The 25,303-nt window shown below is 46.7% G+C and overlaps 1 protein-coding gene across 1 annotated transcript; it reads right to left on the bottom strand.

The window, feature by feature from the left end:
- Nucleotides 1-12,194: 12,194 nt before the first annotated feature.
- On the bottom strand, nt 12,195-21,470 carry LOC149329916 (retinol dehydrogenase 7-like). Its single transcript, XM_089560652.1, has 5 exons — nt 21,266-21,470; nt 18,669-18,875; nt 16,353-16,535; nt 15,660-15,792; nt 12,195-12,531 (listed from the first exon to the last, which is right to left on the bottom strand). The coding sequence occupies exons 1-5, from the start codon at nt 21,468-21,470 to the stop codon at nt 12,195-12,197; spliced, it is 1,065 nt and encodes a 354-aa protein (XP_089416778.1).
- Between the last annotated feature and the right edge of the window lie 3,833 nt (nt 21,471-25,303).

Genomic DNA, 25,303 nt, shown 5'->3' on the forward strand with positions numbered 1-25,303 from the left:
AGCACCTGACCTTAGCACAGAACCCCGCTTCCAGCTCCGGGGCCCGGTTTTAAAGCCCTAAAGGCCCGGCCCACATTTGGTGGCTTCCAATCATGTTACAATGTTCACATGATTGGTTTATCGAGAGCCTGGCCAGCCCTCCAACTCCTGTAGGGTAAATCACCCTCTCCACCACAAAATAACAATAAAAACAAACACAAATACACATTCGTGTCAGCACGTGCGCGAATCGGTTCCGCAGGGTGGGGGAACACCCGTACTTGCCGGCGCGTTCGCGAGCGGCCGCGTTCCAAGAAAGGAGACGCTTCGCTTTGAGCGCCCCCAGCCGCGTTCCGATGACCCCGCGTACGCTACCGATCCCTTACACGCCCTTCCCAAGATTCTACAAAGGGCTCAAATGCCACTTTTAGAATTATAACAAGAAGGGATCGGTACGGGTCACAAAACCACCCTGTGGGTGACATACCGCAGCTACACCAGCGCTGGCACCAACAAAACCAAAAGCAAAATGAAAAATGCACACACAACATAAGCAAATTCCACAAATACACACGGTGGCACGGAACACGGCGTCAGAATTGGTGGGTTGTACCCAGTTCACCACCTCCAAGTAGACACCCTCGTCCTGCTTGCGAACGAGCACACACACACAAACAGACACTCGCAACTTGAGCGTTCAGTAGCACTCGCACGACGTCTGTAAGTGGCCACGTGAGCCTCCTTAGTCGCACCGAGCGTCCTTGTGTGCGTTCGAGCCACTACGCGTCTCAACACAATTAACGCCTAACTGCCGCTCGGCTCATTAGGCTGGTGCCAACTCAACAGCCGGTGCCCTCCAGGATCAAACACATGCCGGCCCTCGATGGGTCCAAATCCCTGACCACACGACGCTCCCGAGGGCACGCTCTCTCCGGCGCGCCAGCACGGGCCGCGCCCTGCGCAAGGGGCATATCCCCTTCTCAGTCTAACCGTACCAGTGAGGCCGGTTTTACTACACTTGATCTGGCGTACTGCAGTACGGAACGAACTGTTCCACGCGCCGACTTTCAAGGTGAAAGCCACGCACCTGCCTCCTGCCACTCCACCTCGCCCGGGGCCATCTGCACCTTTACTGCACGAGCAAACTTTGAAACCGCCGCTCCGTGCTTGATCAGCGCCCGCTGGCCCCGTGCCATAGTCTGAGGCTGCATGAGCTCCCTAGCAGTCGCCCGACCCCAGTTTGCCCCGTGGCAAGTCGCCGTGCATCTCGCCGTCCTCGAATGAACTGATCGGGCACCCGTTGGGTGCGTTTGACAGCCGCGCGGCGCTCGGTCTGATCGGCCCAACAGGCCTACCTCCGCTCTCTGCCTCGGATGGGATGCTCCTGCCACCAACAACGCTATGGGGCACTTCATACCCTATGCCCGACATAGTGTGCGGTTGCAGCAACGCCAGATTTCCTCCTTTCACTCGCTCGTCGATCTGACGTCTGTCCTTACCGACCGCCCCCTGCTGAACGAAATGCTCTTTTTCGCAGCCCGCTTGAGACCGCGTTTTTGGAATTAGAGTGATTTCCAACAAGCCTGAACTAGCGTCCGCGTCCCTGGTGTCATTTGAGGTAGAGCTAACCTGGGCGGCCGGATCCTCGGAGTGCGCGTTCGCCGCCTCTAATACCGCGACGCTGCGTTTCGTCACGATACTTTCTTCAACTGCGATTCCAGCTTCGCAGAAATCTGGCTCACTTCTTACTTCTGCCTGGCTGTTTTCTTGACCTTTACTTGACAGGCCTTTGCCTTCCAGCACTGGCGTCCTCTCCGCTCGGGACTCGGAGCAGTTCTCCCTGGTTAGTTGACTAGCTCTCCTAGACTCTTTGAGCTTAGCCAACTCGAACTCTAGCTGCTGGCGCCTTGCGTCTAACGCCTGCAAATCCGGAGGTTTTTCCTCGCATAGCGGCGCCTTTCCTCCATTCACTTTTGCAAGCTCAGACTGATAGTAAGCTAAGCGCGCCTTCGCCAATTCCACTCGATACCTCACATCGAGTGAGGGCCGGCATGGATAACCCTCCATACCGCCGTATGTACCCCTCAACTGTCCTACCGGCTCGAACACACGCACAGGGACGTGAGCAATGCGACCAAGGAAACTCACGGTTTCGATGCGTCGATCCGCATTGCCAGCTCCTTGACGTCGCAATCCACCGCCACTTTCACCGAACGCTGCGATGAGCTGTCGCACGCCGCTGGTCCTGTGCACGTTGCCGTCACTTGCTGCGACCCGCCGGTGACCGTCGAGTTCTGGACGCACAACCGATGGGCGAATTTTGCGTTTCGCCTCCATTGAAGCAGCCCGTTGGCATCGTTCTCCATGCCTGCTCCCGTTACCCTCCTCCTTCAACCTTTCCTCCTGATCCTTTTACAGGTAAAGTCCAAGCCCTCTTCTAAACGTCCTCCCTCATCCTTTAAGAGGACGTACCCGTTGCGTCCTGCGAATCTCTTTTCTTGTGCTCTGACCTCGGTTTCTTCTTACGAATGCTTGCACTTCCTTCGTACTCTCCTCCTCTCTTTTCTCCTGTGACACAGTTACTGCGCCATTTATTTTGCTGAAGAGAGAGAGAAAGAGAAACTTTATTGAAACACCAGTCAGTGAACGCCAGGAGAGAAGTCCATCTCCCACGTCGCCCCTAGCCGTCGGCCGGAATCCCTTGGGACGCAGGAGCAGCAAATGCTTAAACGATGACGTCCTGTTGGACGTTAGGTCTGGGCTGCTGAAACCCCCCCCCCCCCCCCCCCCCTCCTAGGATTCTAGAGTGCGCGAGCTATAGTTCTTATTCGGACATGTCCACAACATGTGGAGCAAAGTTGCTGCCTCATCGCAAAATTTGCACTTTCACCTAAAAGTTTCAGGATGGCACTAGCTGTAGGGTACTGTTAGAATTCGAATTCTGCTTCAGATTTGCGATTTTTACCGCAAAAAATTGATGAACAACAAATATGTAAACATTCTTAACTTTTTTCCTCAAGCTTTTAATGATAGAACAGTTACAAGTCTTACTGTATAAAGAATGCAGCCACGAACTTATTGTTAACGAAAATTGATTAAGCAGTTCAATCAGGCAGAAATGAGATTATATCCGCGGATGGAGTGACGTGAAAATTGAAAGCTCTCTGCAAAATGCAATAGGCATCATTGAAGAGGATATGAAACACAAACGACTTAAATGTTCGGTCGAAAAGTCGGAAACACTGTTCCTTTGCTGTAAAACGACTAATTTTTATAAGTGGCCGCTTGTTTTTTTCTTCTTCGCCGCGACACTTTTCATTGGTTGGCTGGGTGTGCGTGCGGGAGGCGGTAGAAAAATATATGCTGCCAAAAGCTTCTGAATGGCTTTGCAAAGGTGACAGGGTGATATAAGGGAAGACAGGATAACTGTACATCTTAGAGCGGACCGAGACATGAAGTGTGCCGTGGAGGAAGAGGTTATGTAGGCGATGAAAGAGGCCCTGTTTAAAAGAGAAAAACCATTTATATGCTTTATCTCGCTGAATTTCACGACTTACTCATTACAGTGTAAGTGTGCTCCATTAATCTCTATTTGCTCTTGTCGACAAACTTTCGCAGGATGCCTTTACATTGAATTTCTGCATTAGTTGGCTCTAGCGGTACAAGGACCTGTTGAAATGTTTATAGCGAAGGCTGTTCGCTGCAATATATACCTTGGAATCTTAACAACTTAGTCAAATACTTTAATTTAAACCTGAGACCGGGGGCAGGTAGAAATTGAACTGAATAAAGTTAAGATAAATTTAGGTAAGGAAGTGGAGAGAGAGAGATCACCCCCGGTCCACTTTTAAGAGAAGGAGGAAAAATGTGAGAGGAATGCTCAACGAAAATTTGGCGTCCGATGTGTCTCCAACCAAGCTCAGAATATCAAAAAATTGCATATTCATATCCACCAATTCTGGAAAAAGGCATTTTTAAGCGCGAACAAGTTTGTGAATACATTTTTTTCATATATTTTAAGATTTCGGTGTAACTATTAATATATTTGCTGATCTCTCGTGGGCAGGTTTACATATTTTAGCTATTGGCGTTTTTGCTATCGTCAAAAGCATTCGTTATTGGTTTTCTATGGCAGTCTTAACTCTTCGATGCGAACGATGAAAGCACTCTAATAGAAAGATTTTGAACACAGAAGAATGGACACTTAACTTCAATATTTCCGCAACAGTGTCTTACAATTTTCCAATTTTCAAATATTTCTGCCCGAGAACGTTGGACACGGCAGGGCCTGCTAAATTTGATATGCCTTTTTTCTAGCTTTCGGCATTTTCTGCAATAATACATTTACAGCCAATAAAGTAATTGAATTGAGAACACCACGCTTAGTGTAATTCAAGAGTTCATTTCTGCCTGGATTGAAACGCTTAAACAATTTTAGAGCAGAACAATTTCGTAGCTGCATTCGTTATGAAGTAAAACTTGTAATTGTTTTAGCGTTAAAAGTTGGAGGAAAAAAGTTAGGAATACATACATTCTTATGGGCCATCAATTCTTTACGGCGAAAATCGCGAATCAGAAGGGGAATTTTGGATTCTAACAGTCTCCAAATTTTCACTTTTTTTTTACACGCAAAAAATTTTATTCAGATCAGCATAGCGGATGGAAAATCGGAGCACATACTCTCTCTTCGTGCATGTGAATGAAAAAAAGAAATAGAAATGTTGGACGCCGTGTTTTAACATACCTTACTAAAAATCCAAATTCCATGAAGTCCGCAACAGGAGCTGCAAACCTTAGATTTTTGCGATTAATTTTTTCGACATCTGAAAACCGGGCTTCTTGAGAACTTTAACTGCGGGCACGGATTTATGCACCCCCTAGTATGCGCGTAAAAACGGTAGACCGTTGCTTCCGCCAGCATGTACTCGCATTGAGCAAGAAGACAATGGGGGCCGTTCGCGAGGCTGTAATTGTCGCGAATAAAGGGGGGGGGGGGGGGGGGGGTATAGGACGTTTCGCGGTCGCAGCAGCGCTTTGTGCGTCTTTCAAGGACAAAAAAAGCTTTTGGTGGGTTTTATTTCCATTTTTTTGTGCTTTTTTTGTGAGGTGCTCCAGATCTCAGGAGCTTTTGCAGCTGCTGTTTTTTTTTTACCTTTGTTATTCCTGCAAAGTTAAAACACAGGGGTATTCTGTAGCGCATCCTGCGGTTTCTCACATGTCTCATGGAGCCGGGAAAATGGGTTTCTTTTTGACATGACGTGTCTCGAAATTATGTACATTCTGCACGATGTTGCGGCCCACCGCACTTACGGTTCTAAGACGCGCCATTCTGTAAACGTTTCAGAATTTAGCCACAAGTGTTTTGGTTCTGGCGGGATTTTTGCAACGATTTGGGCAGTTGGTGTTAAATAATAATATAGGACACCTTCTTGATATCTGCTAAACTTACCACCACTTCCTTTCTCTTCACAGCTGACCCCTCCACAAACAGCCAACTTAACAGGCATTGCGTATTAGAGCAGTGTTGGCACAGCGTTCGTCCTCAGCAACCTCCTGCAATACAGCATCTTGAAACCCAATTCCTCTTTTACAATCACGTTTTTAAAGCGCTAGCCCTACTGGTCGCGTTTCGATCCTCCGAGTTATGCTGATTCCATGAATAGAATTCAAGATGGCGGCCACCATAGCAACGACATTGTATCCCAGTGATTGCCACGATGACCGAGGTGGTTACATGACGTAATAAAGTGATAACACGCGGCAGCATGATGCCCAAGCACCACAACTTGGAATGTCAGCCAGGTGTACAGGGTGTCCAGGCTAACTTTAGCCAAGGGTTAAAAAATAAGATATTTGAGGTAGGCCAGGGAAGCCACTTACATGCACCTACCAACCGGCTTGCGCATCATAGGCATTTTTTTGTTTTTCAATTAATTAATTAGTAATTTAAAAAATTTTTAAACGCGTAAATATTGACTTTAGACAGGAAATGTGAATAGCAAAGTCGGAGAGCACCTTCAGAAACCCCATTCCATTGATTTGCAATGAAGAAAGGCTCACGTGTATATTTTTTCCGAGCTCCAAAGAAAGCATGCGAAATACAAAAAAGTCACGTGACTAGCGCATTCGCGCGCCACGATTGTGCTGCTCTCAAACGTGGTTTGAGTGAACGAAATCAGCTGCTGGCAATGCGCGATGACCTCATTACTCCGGCAGGCCGATATGGCGACGGTGGTTGCGGCGCCCGCGCGAGCCAGTTGTCAAGCGCGACGGTGCAACTTGCACTGTGCTCCTTGACACCAAGAAATTTTGGCATCAATGCCGGCCCACTGCACCGTCGACTGCAGCGTGGTAGAGCCGAGCTTAGCTTTAGCCTCGCTCCTGCTCCACGCACTAGCCCGTGCCGGCTGTTCATGAAGGCAAAGAGCCATCGTGTGTCGAAATAGCTGCGCTGCGTTTGATGATGTGAAAGCCATATCTAGCAAAAAACGCCGCAGTGGCCACAAACACTGTCCGACCCAATTCTTAAGACCACTATTAATGATCAACCTGTTCTTCCTCATCACACAGTGACCAGGTATTTGTGGTCGCAAATACGTGCTCTTAATTTATGGTTCAGGTTAAATAATTAAGGTTTTTTCCTACAATATGCGCTCTTCTTCACAGCCTTTCCTGTTCATCCCACATATCTTGCCACTCCACTTTCTTAAGACGCTTTGTTTTTTTTTGCGCTTCGGTAACGATTTTAAGCTCGTTGCCAGCTTGGTTTGGTCACGAAGGATGCTAAGGGTACATCTAGGCATTACAGGCATAGTGAAAGCATAAATACCTAAAGAACAAGGACGGCAAATTCTATAAAGAATTGAGCAATGCACTTGTAAAAACACAAGGTGGGAGACTGAATTAGAAGATTTAGCCCATTACGTTATCGCCATTCAGCAGCGCACAGACATGCACCCGGTAAGAACCTTTGTGGTTATATACATATTATGTTCATTACTTATCGTAATGGGCATTAGGTAATGATGATAAGCGATTGTAAAAGAATAGGCCTATTCATCGCCCTTAACAGGAAGTGTCCATATCTCTCACGTCGAGGATAGTCTAAGTGAAAAAGATTTGAGAAATGAGGTTCGGTATCACACTGTACTCAGAAAGATTAAGTACTGTTGTTCATTGCCGTTTGAAAGGTGTTTTAGGTATCTCTAAAAGCTACCTGCTTTTCTCTACCACAGAAATACTGCGAATCGCGTCGATGACTTCGTCGGCCATCTCAATCGGCGTGATGTCATGCAGCCAGTCCCGGAGACCACCGGGACAGTAGCATGCTCGGGGCAGCCATTCACGGATGGCCACCTCCATAGATTCCACGGCTTCTTGCAGCCTTTCGCTTATAACAAGCGAGTGAAGTACATCTGCTGTGCGCTTGCAGTGGGCGACCGAGCGCCCGTTGATGGCGCAGTGCATCCTTTTCGGGAACAGCTGGACGTCACGGTCGAAGGACTCCTCCAGCTTGACGTGGTTCGCGATGGGTGTTCTGCAAAACCACGGCCAACATGAGGTCACGAACACGAAGCCGATTCTGAGGCCTACTATGAAGTGAAACCTGGAGTCGAACATGGTCGAACAGGAGGTAGAATCTATCTTAAACAGTCCGAATGACAGTTAGCTGAAAAAAATTGGCAGTGGTTTAGCTCTGGTTAAACCTGGTGGATAGCGAAAGCAACGAGGAGAGAGAGAGAGGCGATGGAGAGCGCGCGGCAGCGGCGGCGGCCCCGGCACGCTTGCTATGCGGCGGCACCTCTGAGTCACCCGTGCAGCGACAGCGGCGGCGCGCCAGCTGTGCGCCGTGTAACGTCACTGCTCCTCGCGCATGCGCAGTATGGCCTTTCGTCAGTTCCACGAAATGACTCGGTGACTCCCGTAGTGTTGCTTTCGCAAAAAAGAGCTTATCACGCTGCGTAGCGTGACTGGTAGACTCTGGCGCTACATGTTGCAAATTGTGCATTATCTTCATTATGCGTTTCATGCGTTCGTTCGGCGCTTCCAAGTGCTCGGCGTTAGCAGCGCTGCTGTCTGGGCCGTGAAAGAGAGCAAGCTGGATCAAGAGATAGAAAAGCTTGACTGCTTAGCAAATAGAACCTTTACAGGCGCCCACAGGCTTATTACGAATGAAGGAAAGCGTAGCTGGGACTGCCACCTGCGTCGAGCGCCGCCTGCGCCACCTACCCGAAGCGATAGTCATCGGGTGCGAGATAATGCTCTCGTTATTTTTACGGCGGCTGACTACAGCTGGTGTGGAGCTTGCTATGACTGCTTTTTCGCTTGTGCCTGATCGCCGCCTGAAGTTGCTGCATATATGGTCAAACTGGAAGCGCACCGCACTGCACATAACATTTTCTTTGTTAGTTCGGCAGCTTTCGTACCAAACTCGCAACGCGCGCGAGCTGAGGCAGCGTAGCGCGCGATTTCAGGTTCCCGCGATAAGAAAACTGCCACGCGTTGCCCGGGCGTGCGACATTGGCGGGGAAAACGCAGAGAAACGCCTCCGTATTGAGTGTGCTGTCTACGTGGCGATCTGCACAGGCGAGAAAGCAAAGCGAGCTGCGCACCACCTGCCGTCAGCCGCAGTAAACGTACCGACAGCATTATTTCGCACCCGGTGGCTATCGCTTCGCGGTGCTGGCGGCAGTCCAGGCCACGCTTTCCGTCAGTCGTGTTAAGTCTGTAGACGCCTGTTACAACATGGCCGTTCACGAAGGAAGGAGGCGTCCGGGGTGGACGAACGCGTCGCTATGACTGATGAATGGATAAGTGCTACGGCGCGTCAAAACAGCAAAGACAGAGAAAGACGCTGAGCGTACTGCACAGCATGAGAAGAAAAGCTGCTGAACGCGGCGGCATGTAATACAGCTGGAGCAGCGAAGGAAGGCGAGCGCGCTTTGGAGCTAAAAAAAATTTTGTGCCGCCTTTAAGAGTATGACGTGATAGGGTTTATTATGGGTACCGTCAGCGACTCCACTTGACCTGATTAGCTTATTATTACCCGGTCATGTGTTCTAGTAATGTTACCAAATGACATGACGCGCCTATGTCACGTGACGCAAACATGCAGTCGTTCGTGTACACTCGTCCTTCACCGACATGCACTTTCATATACTCGCTTAAACACTACTCCCTAAATTAGTTCTGTTATAGTAACACAAATAGTTATTAGCATACAGTCGTAAGCTGCCAGATTACGTGAAAAACCACGCGATGTGCATGTAAAATCCCAGTTTAACCAATCCGTACGAGCGGATTTCCTTACTGTACGTTTTTGCTTACAGTACCTATGCAGTCTCTGCAGAAATGAGATGACAAAAGTTGTGATTGAGACGTTATTTCTTGTACCGATTTATTGGCAGCCTTACGTGACCATTCTAATCAACAGTGTATTAAAGCGGGTACAACGGACGTGTATTAAATTGGGCGCAATTACCTTCTTTTTCAAAACTTCACTCGTCGACCTTACCTGTCAGAACTTGGGCTTCGTGCTAAGAATACGTTTGTGCCATGAACAGTGAACTGCCGTCTGTGTCGGCAGTTCTGGCAGTGTTTTGTCGTGATGCCGTGTTTTTTTTGGGAGATTGATAACACGCCCTGTACTGTAAGATTTTCGCTTAGAATACAAGGATTTAGTAGAAAGAATTGAAGAAGGAATAGAAGGAAGAGGAGCCAGTATCCGCAAAACACTGTGAGCACGAGTAACCCGACATTGGTCGCTATGTCCAGAAGCCAGGGTATTCGGGGAGCAAGCATCCACGATGACGCAGACGCCAGAAGGTTTAGTAAAAACACGGTAAAGATTGGCTGCATTGTAGGAGGGACAAGACGCGCTAACAACGCGCGATATAGCATCCCCAGAGCGCCGGCGCGCGTCTCACTCGGCTGGTCCAGAACGCCGGCGAGCGTCCTACTCGGCTGGCCCAGAACGCCGTCACGCGTCTCACTCGGCTCGCCCAGAACGTAACAGCACATACAGCTGCTGATGGACAGCAAAGAGTTAACTTCGGTTGTTCCTGTCTGCAAGCATTTCATGACGTGCATCACGTCGTGAAGGGCAGTGTGGACACCGCCCCCTCCACTGGCACAAAACTATCTTCTTAGTAACTAATTTCCGGCTCCTCTTAAATCATCCAAACTTGATTTCCCCAGTCTATTCTCGGGTCTCCGCGCTGTAATCCGTACTCACTGTTTTTCTCGCACATTTCCGCCTTTCCTTCTATGGAGATGTATACATTTCTTTCCAGCTGCGAGTCGAGTCCATCAGTGTGAACCATCTTCTCAGAACGGTAGCCTCGAAAAAGAACATCACGTGTGCAAGGCATTTATAATCCTTTATATGCGTTTTCTCCGCTTTTATTATAACCTTGCGTCGTTGACCTTTGTAGTCCTGTTGTATTTCGAGAAAATTCTTTCTTCACACTGAGTAGCAGATTACCCCTCGTCTTTGCTCCTGAATCCACTGTGTTCTCGTCATGGCTTCTGGTGGTGGTGGTGGTGTAAAACCTTTATTTACACTATATACAAGAGAGGTATTGCTTGGACCGGTATGGCATTTTTTCTCCGACCATGTCATGTTTACCGCGCTTAGCTGACTACCTACTGAGACCTCCTCTACTCTTCCGCTTTTGGGTGTTGTTGATGGTAGTTCTGAGAATTTTTCGGATTTACTCGTACAGTGGTGCGAAAATTACTACAGTAGTAGGCACAGCTATGCTAGTTGACACGCTGAGATCTCAGCAAACACACACGACGAAAGAAAGACTGAAAACGCCGGGACAAGTGCCTTTAATATTGTTGCCAAGCCCAGCTTTCCCCACATTGTGCAACTAGCGACATCTGTCGGCCACCAGCTGCGAGCAGTACGCAACTGAAAGGGTTGTTTTAAACTTGTAATTTTGAAAAAAAAAAAACTATAGAGTCCCGAGAGATCCTGTTTGAATATCTTGATTATCACGGCTTACGCTTCCTAGTCGGTGCAAGATCCAGTCCATAAACTACTTCCTGCACTCACGCGAACTTTTTCAGACTACCATAAAAATCCAGTGGCGTTTACCGAAAATTCGAAATTTCCGCAGTGTTTTTAAGTGTTCAGCGGCACGCGGCATGCTGTGGCAGCCGTGCAAACTAGATGAAAGTGTCTAAACTTCCTTGGCTTGCCCCACTCTAGTCTGTACTAGAATTGCAAAAGTCACCATCTAAATTTGAGAGGCTGTGTTCTGTCAACTCATGTACAACGTTGCTACTCTAATGTCTTTACGGGTGCCCTCTGATATCAGTTCATGTAAAAAAATCACTGTATCCAGCTGGCATAGAAGATCCACCTCGATATAGGCTAATAACAGCCAAGGCTGGATTCCAGTTGGCAAGTTCAGAAGTTGAGTTCAAGTGAAGTCCAGCGAGAATTCACGTTCACGTTCACGACCATTGGGCTCCGTTACCACCCCATGATTCCCGACGAGTTCAGTGAACCCCCCTGCATAAACTTTACGCTTGTTGGCCTTAGAAGGATTGTGGAAGTGGCACTGTTAAAGATTAAAGAATACACGCGGTCGCAAAACCCTGCACTCACCATGGCGTCACTTTGGAGGTATTTTGAACAGAAGGTAGATATATATTACCAGCATACCAGCACTCTTTGTGGCTTACCTTTAGATGGGCAGGGGCTGAAACTGGGGGTAGATGTTGCATGATGTGAAATAATGACACAATATTAGCGCTCAGTAGAACAATATTTATGAGGCTAATGATGCTTTGGCGTCGGGCTTAAATTAGCTGTGTAGAGGTGGACGAGCATGCACTATCCTGAATATTAGACCTAAAAATGTTAGAAGTCAGTATATCTGCATACTTGAGATATCGACATTTGCTTGACCGCCTTCACGATCACGCAAAAGACCGAATGTCCCATTTTATCTTTCCGTCATCCTCAAGCGGTAAGCAAGGAAAGATTCCTCTAGTTTTGTGCGTAGGTGTCGCGAGATACCCACAAATGGCGCAGCTGTCCTCCACATCTCGCGCCTGGTGCGTCCAAGAGGCGGTGCTGCACAACATGAATACGCAGTCCAAAGTGCAGCGTACTTGTTTGGAACTCCTCAGCATGTGGGCGCAGATTGGATGTCTCAGAAACGTCTTGAAAATGTATTGAAATATCTGAACTGAAGCAGGCGTTATTTCCTCTTCACCAGCATCGACAGCCTGCGAGCTGCGTGTATGACTTCGTCAGCCATTTCATCCGGCGTGACGTTGTGCAGCCATCTAACAATGGCCAATAGAGCTCCACCTGGTTTGTAATTGGCTCGCGGAATCCGCTCCCGCACTGCCATTTTAATGGCGTCGATAGCTTCTTGCAAGTCGTCTCTCATGAATGCCGTGTGCAGAACGTCGGCAGTGTGCTTGAAGTTGGCCACGGATTTGTCATTGACGCGACTGCGCACTTTTTCGTGAAGTAGCTTCAAGTCTTGATCGAATAGGTCTTCCATCCAGGAATGGTCAACGATGTCAGTTCTGTAAAAAAAGGAAGAGTGCGAGGGCTAAATAATTAAATTATCACATTATGAAACAGGTCTGCCCTTCTAGGCGGTAACTGACTACGTGGGAACGTATAGAATCTTGCTGTTTAAAACGTCATGAAGTAATAATGTCTTAATCAGATCTTGTTGTTCAGAAACTTGCTGAATCCACAACACAGCTTGCATTTAAGCGACGTTTGAAGAATTCCTAAGATTAGGGTGTTCAAAATAGAATTTTCTAAGGAAGAAACTGTCTGCCGCAGTGGCAGTCAGTAATTTTATGTGCTGTAATAATTACGCTGGCAGTTATTTTACACACATTTAAAGATTTTTACGACGTATGTCCAGATTGTGGTAAAAACGCTTGGGGACAGAAACGGATAAATTCATAACATGGTGAACGTTTCAGCGCAAATTTACGAAAATGCAAAAAAAATATTGCCGGCCGAAATGGAGGAAAATTGTTTGAAAAGTAAACTGCCAGCTTTGGGTAGCATCAATAAATTAAAGAAATAAGCTAATGAAGTATGTCTTTAACGAAAAGTCTCCATTAATTTTTATTTCGCGCATCCTGACGGCTTGAATCAATGGCGAGTTCGTAGCTACGGACTAGGTGATCCTATACCAGTTTTTGAAGGAAAAAAAAAATTCTGGTTGCTCTGCACCACGAGAAAATCTGCCTTTTTGTTTTGCACGAACAGAAAGAACAGAGCGCATGAGGTGCTCAGGAAGTTGATGCAAACGTAGCGTCTGCTGATGAAATGTTGGAAATGCTTACGGTAGTGAATTCGAACCTCCCACCCTATTGCACCAAAGCGTGTAACTTTTTCCTTCGTTGCTTAGTGCAAGGTAAATCATCGCCAACTACCTGGCAATCGTTTTTGAGAGCGACGAAGAAAATAAGAAGTTCTTTCCATGGTACGCCGACTTGCAAGTCCTTGAATTTGGTCTTGGTTTGAGGTAAACGTAGGAACTGAGGTGAGCTTCACAGACAGTAACGGAGCCGAAAAAAGGTAAGTTTTACAAAATTACACCTAGAGACTTATTGGCTTATTGGGGTTTAACGTCCCAAATCGACTCAGGCTATGAGGGACGGCATAGTGAAGGACTCCGGAAATTTCGACCGCCTGGGGTTCTTTAACGTGCACTGACAACGCAGAGTACACGCGTCTCTACAATTTCGCCTCCATCGAAGATCCACCGCCGCGGCCGGGATTGAACTCGCGTCTTTCGGGCCAGCAGCCGTGCGCCGTAACCACTGAGCCAAAGCGGCGGGGGAATTTGGTCTTGGTTGGAGGTAAATGTAGGAGCAGAGGTGAGCTTCACAGACAGTAACGGAGTCAAATAAGAGGTAAGTTTTAGAGAATTACACCTATAGAATAATATGCAGCAGATAATAATGGACTTCACCTAGCCATAAATCGACACGACATGAATGGCTCTTGGGCAGACTCGTGAAAACTTTTCTGTAGTGCTTTCGTGCATCGTTAATAACACAACTCCAAAACGAATGCAGTATAAGTTGCGCGTGGTGCTTTCAAAATCCACCGTTTTCATACCGCCACTTTGCGCATGCGCGCCTATCCTTCTCCAGCTCCTCTGGTTGAAAACAAACCGCCAGCCCCTACGGCGCAAGCGCAGTTAATGTTTATGACAAGCGCATGCGACAGATGGCGGCAGCTGTCAAACACACATTGCGCATGCGTCGTCCTTGTGCCTTTGTTTTCAACCGGTTTCGCCAACTAGAACGCCACATATGAAAAAGGCGGATTTTTCGCGCATGGCTAGGCGTTGCCGGGTCACAGTACTTTCAGTAGGGAAGTGTCTTGAACTTGGTTTGTGTGAATACATGGTAAAATGTGACAAAAAAGCACCTCTCATGAACGTCATAAGTACAGGTGGAACAAGATGACCACATTTGAAAATTGTAAAACTTGCTCAAACACTGATATACAAATCAGCCACTCTCATAGGCCCAGCTGACGCATCATTCATAAAAACACATTCGTCGTTAACCCTCTAAGGCGAGTCGTTCATAACTGCGTACAAAACAAACTCAGGTTTTTCTGAGAGTATGCTACTGATAGGATGAATTTTTTAGTTTGATGTAAATTCAGCATCCTTCCTGTAGAAGACAGGATGTTTTTCTTAAGTTAGATAGTGAGCAGAGCAAATAAAGCAGCAATGAGCTTGGTCATCCGGGTTCAGTAATGTTCTACTGTGGCAATTTTTTTCTTTTAAGAAAATTTGGGAGGCAAGGTATGCCAGGAAATAAATGTTCACTGAATATAAGAAAAATATCAGGAACCGCAATTTTCTTTGTTTTTCTAAACTGAAGGAGTTTTCAGGGGACTGTAGTCAAGAAGGACCTGATTAGAGAGTTGTGGGTGTTACTAAGAAAATTTTCTATCACACCTTGCAACATGCCTGCATGCGGTGCGCCACTGTAACGTAGACAAATTTTGCCACCAAATACATTACCAGCGTTTTTTTCTGAATGCCAGGCGTCTTATGATAAAAAGTAATTCTATCGGCTGTTTATGTGACAGATCCTCGGATTTGGATATTGCAGATGTCTACCACTGTCGCCTGTTAGAAATTTTGTACATGGCGAAGAAAGAATACCCGTTGCGGTTCTTAGCTGCAAAACTGATGAAATGACTTTCTTTAGGTCTTGATATGCTATTCAGGCGGAAACATGTTTGCTGTAAATTGATATATTGAGCGCCGCATGAACAGAAAACTTAGAACAAGAGGGTTCCTAGAAAACACTTACCATCGAAACATGACCGCAACGCGCCAAAGCTATTTGCGTTTTAAGTTTTGGGCTATCAGTGAGTAGCCCAGGAACTAGCTAGTTACCCTTTTAGAACCTCCTCAGGCATGTGCCGACTGACTGCGAACTATTAGCGAAGACGATTTTCGCTGTATTTGATCTCATGTTTTCTGAACACAACAGTCTTGCTCGGAACGGGAGCTAAAAGAATGATATGACACACCATTAAGTTTCTTTGAAGTGCACTACTTGTCAGAGTGAAACCTCCGGCAAGCATGATTTTCTTTGGCAGCTTTTCAATGCATGGAAAATTTCTATCATGTCATATGAATAGACGAGTAGCAAACCTGTATGCTCCTGGTTCGACCGTGCAGACGTGCAGGCCCTTGTTGAAGTACTGTCGCCGGAGACCGTCAGCTAGTGAGGTGAGGGCGCTCTTGGTCATGCAGTAGTTCACGAATTCTGGCATTGTCAAACGACCTGCGGACGGTAACAGCCGCACAGTGGGTCAGAGTTGATGGCGCTAGGATATGTTCTCAAGGCTTGTAAAAACATGAGCAGGGAAGAGCTTATGCCAAGCAGAGGCGAACTAGGCATGAACGGGCACACTAATGGTGGTTTGTCGTTGGGCTTAACTAACCGAATCCGGTATCTATCGGAAATGCACGAGGACAGTGTTTCAGACTTATCTGGAACGGTATCTGTGAGCTTCATCTTTCTTGTTGTCATTCGTACCTATACAGTGTACGTATAGAAACAGGTGGAATGATTTTACGAGCTTCTTGTTCTTCATTCCCTTGCTTATAACAGCGTGCTGTGGTAGATTTGTAATTTCAGCTTAAAAATTTGACGACGCGCACTAATGTGGAACTATAGCAGCTATTATTCTGTCATTTGTGATGTATGCGTTCACCAGTCATGAATAAGGACCATGAACGTAAGATAATTCATGGAGGTTCATATCCACTATTACAAACTAATGCAATTGTCGTAGTGCCACATGTCTGCGCATTTGACAAGAGACATGAAAGTGTACGTACCAAAGAAGCTTGAGACCAGGACCAGTCTTCCCTGAGACTTCCGTAGCAGGGGCAGGAATGCGGTTGAGACCGACAGGGCTCCAAACGTGTTGACATCGAAGACGGACCTTACTCTGCTCATAGGCTGCCACTCGATGTAGCCCATGACAGCGACTCCAGCATTCGCGATTACCGCCCAGATCTCTGCAGTAAGCATCGAGGAAGAAAATCGAGGACGTTATACAGTTTCATACCAACATTTAATAAAGTATGCTTCGAATTTATGCAAGGAATAATTGCTTGTGACCATGTAAAGGTAGTAACTTGTCAGGAACGTATGCGTGCAAATCTCAGCTTTATAACGTTTATTACTATGGGTAATCGCTGGAAGCACCTGTGTGTGCGACGCGCGAGATTATGCACCCAAGCGAGACATAACACTCACTGAAATTCTCAAATGAACTTTGAATGGACATTGAAGAGAAATTGGAGTTGGAATGCATCTATAAAATCTCGTGCTATGATCACTAACTGGAATCTGAGCTTTGTAGTGGTGGTAGGTTAAATAGACTATGTGGATGTTTTCCGCTAGTGCACGCCTGACATCCAAACGGTCCACCCCACCCCGTGATCTGAAGCGCAGGAGCGCGCAAGCCGCCCATTGCGGGCCAAGCTCTTGGGAAAAAAATATGAAATGGAATGAAATGAAATAAAATCTCTCTTCAAAATGAAGAAAGGGAGTGACGGAAAAAAGCTGCGTATGAGCAGCTTGACGAAGCCCGGCCCCATTGAACACGATAATAAGCTGACACAGAAACACCCTTAATTGGTGCTAAAACAATAACGTAGGCTAGCGACAAACGAAGAGATGTTCCTCGGATGGGCAGCGCTTTAGAGACAACGACGTCCGACTCAACAGCTTAACTTCTTTAGCGAATGTTTACCCCGACTAGGTCTGCGTGACGTCGATGTTCTCATGCCAGACGGAGTGAGCTCATCAGATTCATTCGCACAAAGCCCTGGGGGCCGTCCGTGCGTTCGAGTTACCCGAGACAAAAGATCGCCTTTCTTCTGTGCTAGCGTGGCGCTTGACCCGTAGGAATCTCAGTGGAGCTGTTGAGGGGGGGAACACTATGTCGGTTGGCATTCCCCCCGAGGTCTGTGTCTGCGGGTGGACGGTGTTCCCAACCATCTTGGCCCCCTGCTTAGTGTTTGCCAGCTTTCTTCTCACAGTCTCTGTCCCGCGCAGCTTCCGTTTTCATGAACTGTTTTTGAGGGCGAGCACCCTCGGACGACGCTTCATCGCTGCCCTGCTCACAGCGTCTCCTTCAGCGGCTCATCCGCCTGTACTCGTGCTGCTACCACGGAGACCAAGACGAGCGTCTTAAGGGATGGTCCCATCCCTCCCCGAGCGCCTGCTTAACGTGAATTCAAATGAAGCACCCTTGTACATTGACCAAGCATAACGTGACGTGCCATTTCCAATCTGCCAGGTGGACGTCTCAGCCGTGGGCAGAGAAAAGCCATGTGGATGTTTAATCCTGTTATCACCACTCCTGCGAGCTTCACCTCTGCAGGTGGCGATAACTGGACAACGCATGCGCACAGCGTTTCGCCATGCTATTTTCGCGGACAATGGCCAGAAAGTGCCGCCGTGTATCTAAAAGTTTTTTAATGGACACAAGATTTCCCCCATCCTGGTGCTTCGCTTTTAAGGCGAAAGCCTTTAATGGCTCATATTCGCGGTGACCGTCCGTCCGTTACATCCAAAGCCTGGAACAGTGCCAGCTGTGCCCCGTCCCCCCCCCTCTCCCTCCCCCCCGCACCGGCGCACACCCTCCTCGCCCCTCGGCGACAGGTGGCGGCGCCGACGCGCATGCGCAGCTGCGCATAGCAACAGTGACGTCAACTGTACCGGCAGGCGGAGCGAATACGCGCTGCGCCGGCGCTCCTTTGCCAGATGTGCCGTTGCAGTCGAGTGAGTGAGTCGGATGGCTCCCAAGCGGCCCAGTGATTCCGCGCCAAGCGGTTCGGGGAAGCGCCATGCAAGAACAAAGTCATGGAAATAAGCAGAGGAGTGGCCGCAGGCTTTCACCGAACTAACTTTAGAATTTCCAAAGTGTCCTCCCATTTTTTGACGAATAGATTAAGCCACCCGCTCGCACTCTGAACTCAGATCCGTCCGTGGAGCACCCTAATGCTAAAGCACACTCTGCCGTATCAATCGCCTATAATTCTTTTCCTAAAGAAAAAAAATTAGATGCAATTGTCTTTAGCGCGGTTTTAAAGTGAATTATAAATACACCATCTGACGAAGAGTTGCTAGAAAATATTTACCTTTTCCGTCCAAGTGGTCTTCTACGGTTTGATACGCTCGATCGATTTCTCCTTGCTTTGTAACGTCCATCTGGAGTACCAAAATGTTCTCGACCTCTTTGAGTACGTTTGCTCCATGACTGTATTCATTCAAGCATCCCGCAAAGACGAAGAATCCATCGCCAGCCAGCTGTCTGGCCAACTTGTGGCCGAAACCTCTGTCGCATCCTGCGTTGCCAAATGCATTCATCCGTTATAAGCAAATGGGGTGCGGAGAGTTCGATTAGTGCTGTACCGCCATGATGGCAGCTTTAAATGCATAAAATTATTTCCTTGGCTTTCTCGTGGTGTACTGAATTAAACACCTGTCACTGAAGGACATTGAAGGACGTTTTCACAGCTGTTCAATAAAGACTTCAAACAATAGGAGATCATAGCGCTGTCATTGGGCAACAATGTACATTTTGTAGCAGTTTCAACGTACTTTGTGATAAGTTGCAGACAGTGCTGGGTCCAGAATGCCATGTCAATGTTATAGTTTTCGCTGAAATAAGTGTTTCTGCTGTTTTATGTAAGCCATGCGTAAAGTGCTATAAGTATAGTCTACATGTCAAGTCTAAAGTTCGGAGAGAAACTAGAAAAAACCCTCGCTCAAGCTGCGCAAGCTATCGAAATGCATGCTCATTGAGAATCAGCTAAAGGGTTGAATGGACTGGCGCATCAAGAACCCAGAATGGCCAGAACTTTTTTTAAGACTCTTCTTGAGCGATTCGTTTCAAACTCTGTGGGATGTGTTCTACCACTTGTGCAACGAGTGGAACAACTCGTCGTGCTTGTAGGATACGCATATGGGTGTGCACACGACAAATGAAAAAGGTATAACAGCGAGACGTACGCCTTAATATGGCTGGCAACCGTATATAATAAAATTTGAATAATGGCCAACATTCGCTGGCCTTTATTATATCTCTCATTATGTTTACATAAAAAAATTATAAAGCCTAACAGCAAGCAAAACTTTACGAAAGATGTTGCACGCGATTCTGGCATGAGGTGTTAAATCAATGAAAAATAACAGTGTAATTAACTTATGGCTCAAAAGATAATTGATAAGAAAGTGGAAGAAAAAACACCGGCATGCCGCCGGTGAAATTCAAGCCCATGACCTCTGAATGCGCCTTATAACCGCATACCACCGGCGGGATCCCAACCGGCGACCTCAGAATTGCGCCGCATGCGCCATTTGGAGGTCGTAGGTTTGGATCCCACCGTACTTGCTTGTCTCACAGCGACAGCTGCTAAGCGCGTGTCGTTGTCGCCGCCGTTTTAGTGAGAGAGGGAGAGGGAATCTCTTTAATTGAAAAAACAGAATTTAGATGGCGTTTGTCGTTTTAGTGTAGCAATTGTAGTTGTAGTAGTAATAGCAGTAGTGGCTGTAGAGGGTGTGGTATGAGTGAGTATGGTGGTGTGAGTGGAGGAATTCGCTACCGGTGGGCGAACCACACAGCGGGTAGTTCTCGGGGAAGAAGGCGGAGAATGGTTACCACGGAAGGGGGAGTATTCAGCTAGAGCATACGAGCATTCGGAGTGGGGTTACCTTGCAAGAAAGAGGTAATGTCAAGAACGGAGGAATGTAGCACGGTCCATGTGTGGCAACTGCTGCGGAATGCGCCACCCCAGGAGAGGTCTATCGGTGGCATCGCTGCAGCGGCAGACTGGACAGGAGAACTTGTGGAAAGGCGGGTATGTGGGGAAGACTAAAAAAAGCCATCTAGAATATAGAGATATGATGTCGCTATCGCATGTTCTACCCCAACATATGGTAAAATATAAGTACCATAACAGCTGTCGCGGAATCTAGCGTTAAGCCTTTGCAACCATCTTGTAATTTTTCTTCTATATGCTTTTTAATCAATTCACTTTTGGCCATAAAATTATTTGCACTCTTATTTTCAATTGATTAACAGCAGAAATTAAACAGATATTAACATTTTCTTACGCTTTCGGTGGTTTCGGTGGCTGTTTGATTCGTTCAAATCTGTCTTAACGAGCCCCTCATTTCCCTACCCTTGTCTGCTAAACACTGAACGAGAGTTCTTTATGGACCTATCAAGTCCTAAAGGTGCTGCAGTGCCTTGAAGAGGAATTACTTTTATTCTATTTTTGTTTCTTCTATGCGACAACGTGTATGAGGTTACTCTTGGAAAATCCTTGAAATATCACGGGATAGTGTGCCAAGGACAATGTCGTACCTTCGTTTTTAAAAGCACGCACCATGTAAAGTTGGCAGACGGTCACGTTCAAAATGCGCTGTTATGGGCAGCGAAAACAGAAAACTGAGATGAGTTTAGCGGATCACGCATTACGAAGCAACACAGCGCATGAGTTTGCCTGCAATGCTGCTGCCATTAGTCAGCCGCACTAACTGCCCTGGTTTCCTTCTTCTTTCAGAATTTTATCGTCTAAAATCGCACTACAAGGCACGCTACTTTCACCAGGCTTTCGCTGATCCCCATTAATCTGCCTTGAATCCAAGCTCAGACCTGAAGGGCAGCGTCTTCTAACCACAACGTGGTGTCCCATTTCGCAGAAGGACGAGAGAGGAGCGGCGTACTCACCCGTGATGAGAACGGCCTTCCCTTTGGGATCGACGAGTCCGTTGAAGACCACTCGGCGAGCATGCCACAGCATCCAATACGCGAAGCTAAGCGACACCAATGCTAGACCCGCGTGTGTCGCAACATAAAGCAGTAAAGGTATTCGTGTTGCCACCAGCCATAAAAGAATGGCTGCTGGAAGTGTTAGAAGGGACACAGTGACCATGACTTCTGAAGGCGACCTGACGCTCTATAGACGTTGAGCAGGAGTGTTGATTCACTTCGGACATTCGTTGGTGATGTGCACTGTTAGTTCCTTGAAGAGGCGTCAGAGGTGATGAAGAAGGTAAATGCGCGCCGCGAAGGTAAAGAAATGACCAAGGGTAGTCGCAAAGCATCATCATAATCAGCCTGACTACGTCCACTGCGGGGCGAAGGCCTCTCTGATGTCTCCCCAGTTAAAGCGCGTACCTTCAAGGTCATTCTTTGGTACGCCGCCTGAGCGCTGTCATTCGGTGTAGAATGAACAAGATGCAGCAAGCATCGTCTCCCTTTTTTGCAGATAGAAAAAGGTGATGGTGTGGTATTGAGAAAGAGGCTTTGGAACTGAAACTGCATGAAAAGAAACAATGCGAGGAAAGCTTGCGCCTGCTCCCGTGGCAACATGGGAGGCGTGTCTGGAACATCTCCTGCAGCGTATGCATGAGAATGAATAGCATGTTGCACGCTTCTAGAACACTTAATGATAATACACTAAGCCTAATATACAGCGCTGATAGCCATAGGAACAAAGGATATGAAATAACACAGTATATGTGGACTACTGTTACCGTGTAGTTGCTTGCACTGTCTTGTCCTGCGTAACGAAAGTAATGAGCATACCTTGGAGACCGAGACAATGCAGAGTAGCATATTTATTTTGAATTATTTTTTATTTCTTATTTTTACTCTTATTCACACCAGTGTACAGGGTGCTAGTTGGTTGTCCATAATGTGGCCGTTTGCGTATATGGTGTGCATAATTAGAAGGAACTCTCCTTGGTAGTCGCCTCCATGTCCAAGTATTCTCTTGTGGAAGATATACAAGATTTTTCACTTAAGACTTTACAATAAAAAAGTAGTCTTTTTGGGTTAGAAGAGTGCTTTTTTCGGCATAAAAATGTCAGCTGCGTTGTACATCACAATAGAACTAAGATGCTAACTAGCAGGCTGGTTAACTCATATTGAATAGTTTTTTTTAAGCCGCTGCGGTGGCTCAGTTGTTATGGTGCTTGGCTACTGACCCGAAAGACGCGGGTCCGATCCCGGCCGCGGCGGTCGAATTTCGATAGAAGCGAAATTCCAGAGGCCCGTGTACTGTGCGATGTCAGTGCACGTTAAAGAACCCCAGTTGGTCGAAATTTCGGGAGCCCTTCACTACGCCGTCTCTTATAGCCTGAGTCGCTTTGGGACGTTAAACCCCCTAAATCAAACCAAACCAGTTAACTTTTTTGAGTATTACTGTCGGGCTTCTTAATTAAAGGGAGGCGTGTAGCCCACCGTAGTATCCATATCAGCTTTTACAATTTCGAAAATGCGGTTAACCTCGGCTACATCTGTCTATATCATTTTAGCCACATCATTTTGGCTACGTCATGCCGAAATACATGCCCTTCCGAGAAGCTTACAGTCAAAACAACCTCTCCAGTGCACGCAACTGGTCGAAATAGCTAACAGTTGTTGGGCCACAGCGCCGAAGGTAACCGCGTTTTCAAAATCTTGAAAACTGATATGGATATTAATTACGGTTGGCTACACGCCTCTTCATAATTAAGGAGCCTAACATTAATAGTTAAAAAGTTAGCTATTCGGTATTAGTGAACCAGCCTGCTAGTTAGCACGCCTTAGCTGCATTTTGATGTACAAAACCGATGAAAATGATATGTCGAAAAAAGCGCTTTTTAAACCCAAAAAGTATTTTTTAAAAATTGTGTGAAGTCTTAGGTGAAACACTCCTTATATGCGTACTCTGTAGCCATGCAGCGTGAGGTTATCCGGTCCATTTTTAAACACAGAACAGGAACAACAGAGGGCATCAGGTAAGTAGGAAGTTCACTGCAAACATGACGTCCGCTGGTGACGTATAGTGATGCTTGGAGTGGCCAATGCGAAAAGTCTGCGTTAATGAACCATGACATCTAATTTATTTTCCGTCACCGCGGTGGCTCAGTCGTTATGGCACTCGGTGTCTGACCCGAAAGACGCGGGTTCGATCCCGGCCACGGCGGTCGAATTTCGATGGAGGCGAAATTCTAGAGGCCCGTGTACTGTGCGGTGTCAGTGCGCGTTAAAGAACCCCAGGTGGTCGAAATTTCCGGAGCCCTTCACTACGGCGTCCCCCATAGCCTTAGGCGCTTTGGGACGTTAGACCCCCATAAACCAATTTCTTTTCTTTTCTTCTCTTGTTGCATGAAAAACAAGTAATCGCCAACTACTTGGCTGTCGTTTTTGTGTACGACGGACAAAAAAAAACTGTATTCCGCGGTACACTGATGGTCACGGTTCGAATCGGGCGCCGTACAAATTGCAGCACGAGACCATGCGATTTCCGTTTGCTTTGAACTTCTTTCACATCTGATGCACTTTGTTGTTTGCTGCGTGCAAAAAACGAATTGCACCGCATTTGCTAGCCCTACAGGGATTTAGAGAATAACTTTTTTTACGTTCCCAAAACTGGTATGACACAAGGTGCGAAGTGGCCATTTAATAAACTTTTATTAGAAAATTTATGTTATTAGCTAAATAAATAGCATCGTTTTGAAATCACTGACATCAGAAGTGGTCTTTGTTATCACCTGCTCCAGATTACTCGCGCTCTTGCAGTAGTTGTTTCTTTTTTTGTCATTTTGACAACATTAACACACAGCAGATGTCTGTCGCGTGCACCTATATATTTTCACAATCTCAGGGAGCAGTGGAGTGTTTTTTTCGTTAATCTGACATGCCTCTAAATGGAGTACAGCTTGCAAGATGTTCCGGCCGACCACCCTATCGGTTTAAAGACAGAGCGTTTCTTGTTGCTGTAAAAACACACCAAACATTAATTGGAACAGAGAGACGTAAACGTAAAAATGCTCCACTCAGCTTTTTAATGCTACTCAGCATTACAGACAGGAAGCATGATTTCAAAGAATGGAAAAGGGGACAGAGCAGATTGGCAAAAGGTTACAGGCCCGCGGACATGGCCATCATGCTCTGTAGTGAGAATAAGGGTCGTAAAGATTAGAGAATTTAACAAAACTTCTGTTTGGGCTAGATGGTGCATAGCTTATTCTGAAACGAATTCAAGCGCACAACAACACGCACACAAGAGAGGAAAGACACAGGACAGGCGCTAACTTCATCTGATTTATTCGCAGGTAAGAGAGCAGATTATATGCATAAATGGAGACATGCGCAGTAAAGAAACACATCGTCAGTTCACAATGCGTGCTCGAGATACCTGTACTCTGCGTGCAAAAGATTAACAGACGTGTCACTCACACAGTCATGCCCCCTCTTCCTGATGTGAAAGGTTTCTAATAGTTCACGTGCCGTATTATCACCGCCTCTGCCAAGTATCTTGACGATGTGTTTCTTTACTGCGCATGTCTCCATTTATGTATATAAGCTTTTCTCTTACCTGCGAATAAATCAGATGAAGTTAGCGCCTGTCCTGTGTCTTTCCTCTCTTGTGTGCGTGTTGTTGTGCGCTCGAATTCGTTTCAAAATAAAGATTAGAGATTCCAAATATTGCCAACAAACAATAATATTTTATTAGGTGACCAATTTTTAATGTATAACATAGAGCAGCACTCACAGTAGGAAGCATAAATAAGGAATAGTAAGTTATTGAACGAAAAAAAAAGGATGCAAAAAATTGGAGGGGACACTTAAGGGTATGACGAGATAGCGTAACGGGTTGAATTCTCATTTATACGAATTGGTCATTCTATACTTTACATTAATCGATCCTGGTAGTCCTCATTTCAACTCCTGGCGCAGTGTTGCACTGGTTAAACGATTCGCCACTGCCTTGGG

This window comes from Amblyomma mixtum, chromosome 9 (assembly GCF_055824585.1).
Source record: "Amblyomma mixtum isolate Tamu chromosome 9, ASM5582458v1, whole genome shotgun sequence".
Lineage (NCBI taxonomy): Eukaryota > Metazoa > Arthropoda > Arachnida > Ixodida > Ixodidae > Amblyomma > Amblyomma mixtum.

What these genes read in the sequence shown, in the direction of transcription:
- LOC149329916 (XM_089560652.1), bottom strand. Translation starts at nt 21,470, where the DNA reads ATGGTCACTGTGTCCCTTCTAACACTTCCAGCAGCCATTCTTTTATGG. An exon ending in AGACCACTTGGACGGAAAAG is followed by an intron (nt 16,536 to 18,668) that starts GTAAATATTTTC and finishes TGCTTACTGCAG; the next exon opens with AGATCTGGGCGGTAATCGCG. An exon ending in GTCGAACCAGGAGCATACAG is followed by an intron (nt 12,532 to 15,659) that starts GTTTGCTACTCG and finishes CTTTTTTTACAG; the next exon opens with AACTGACATCGTTGACCATT.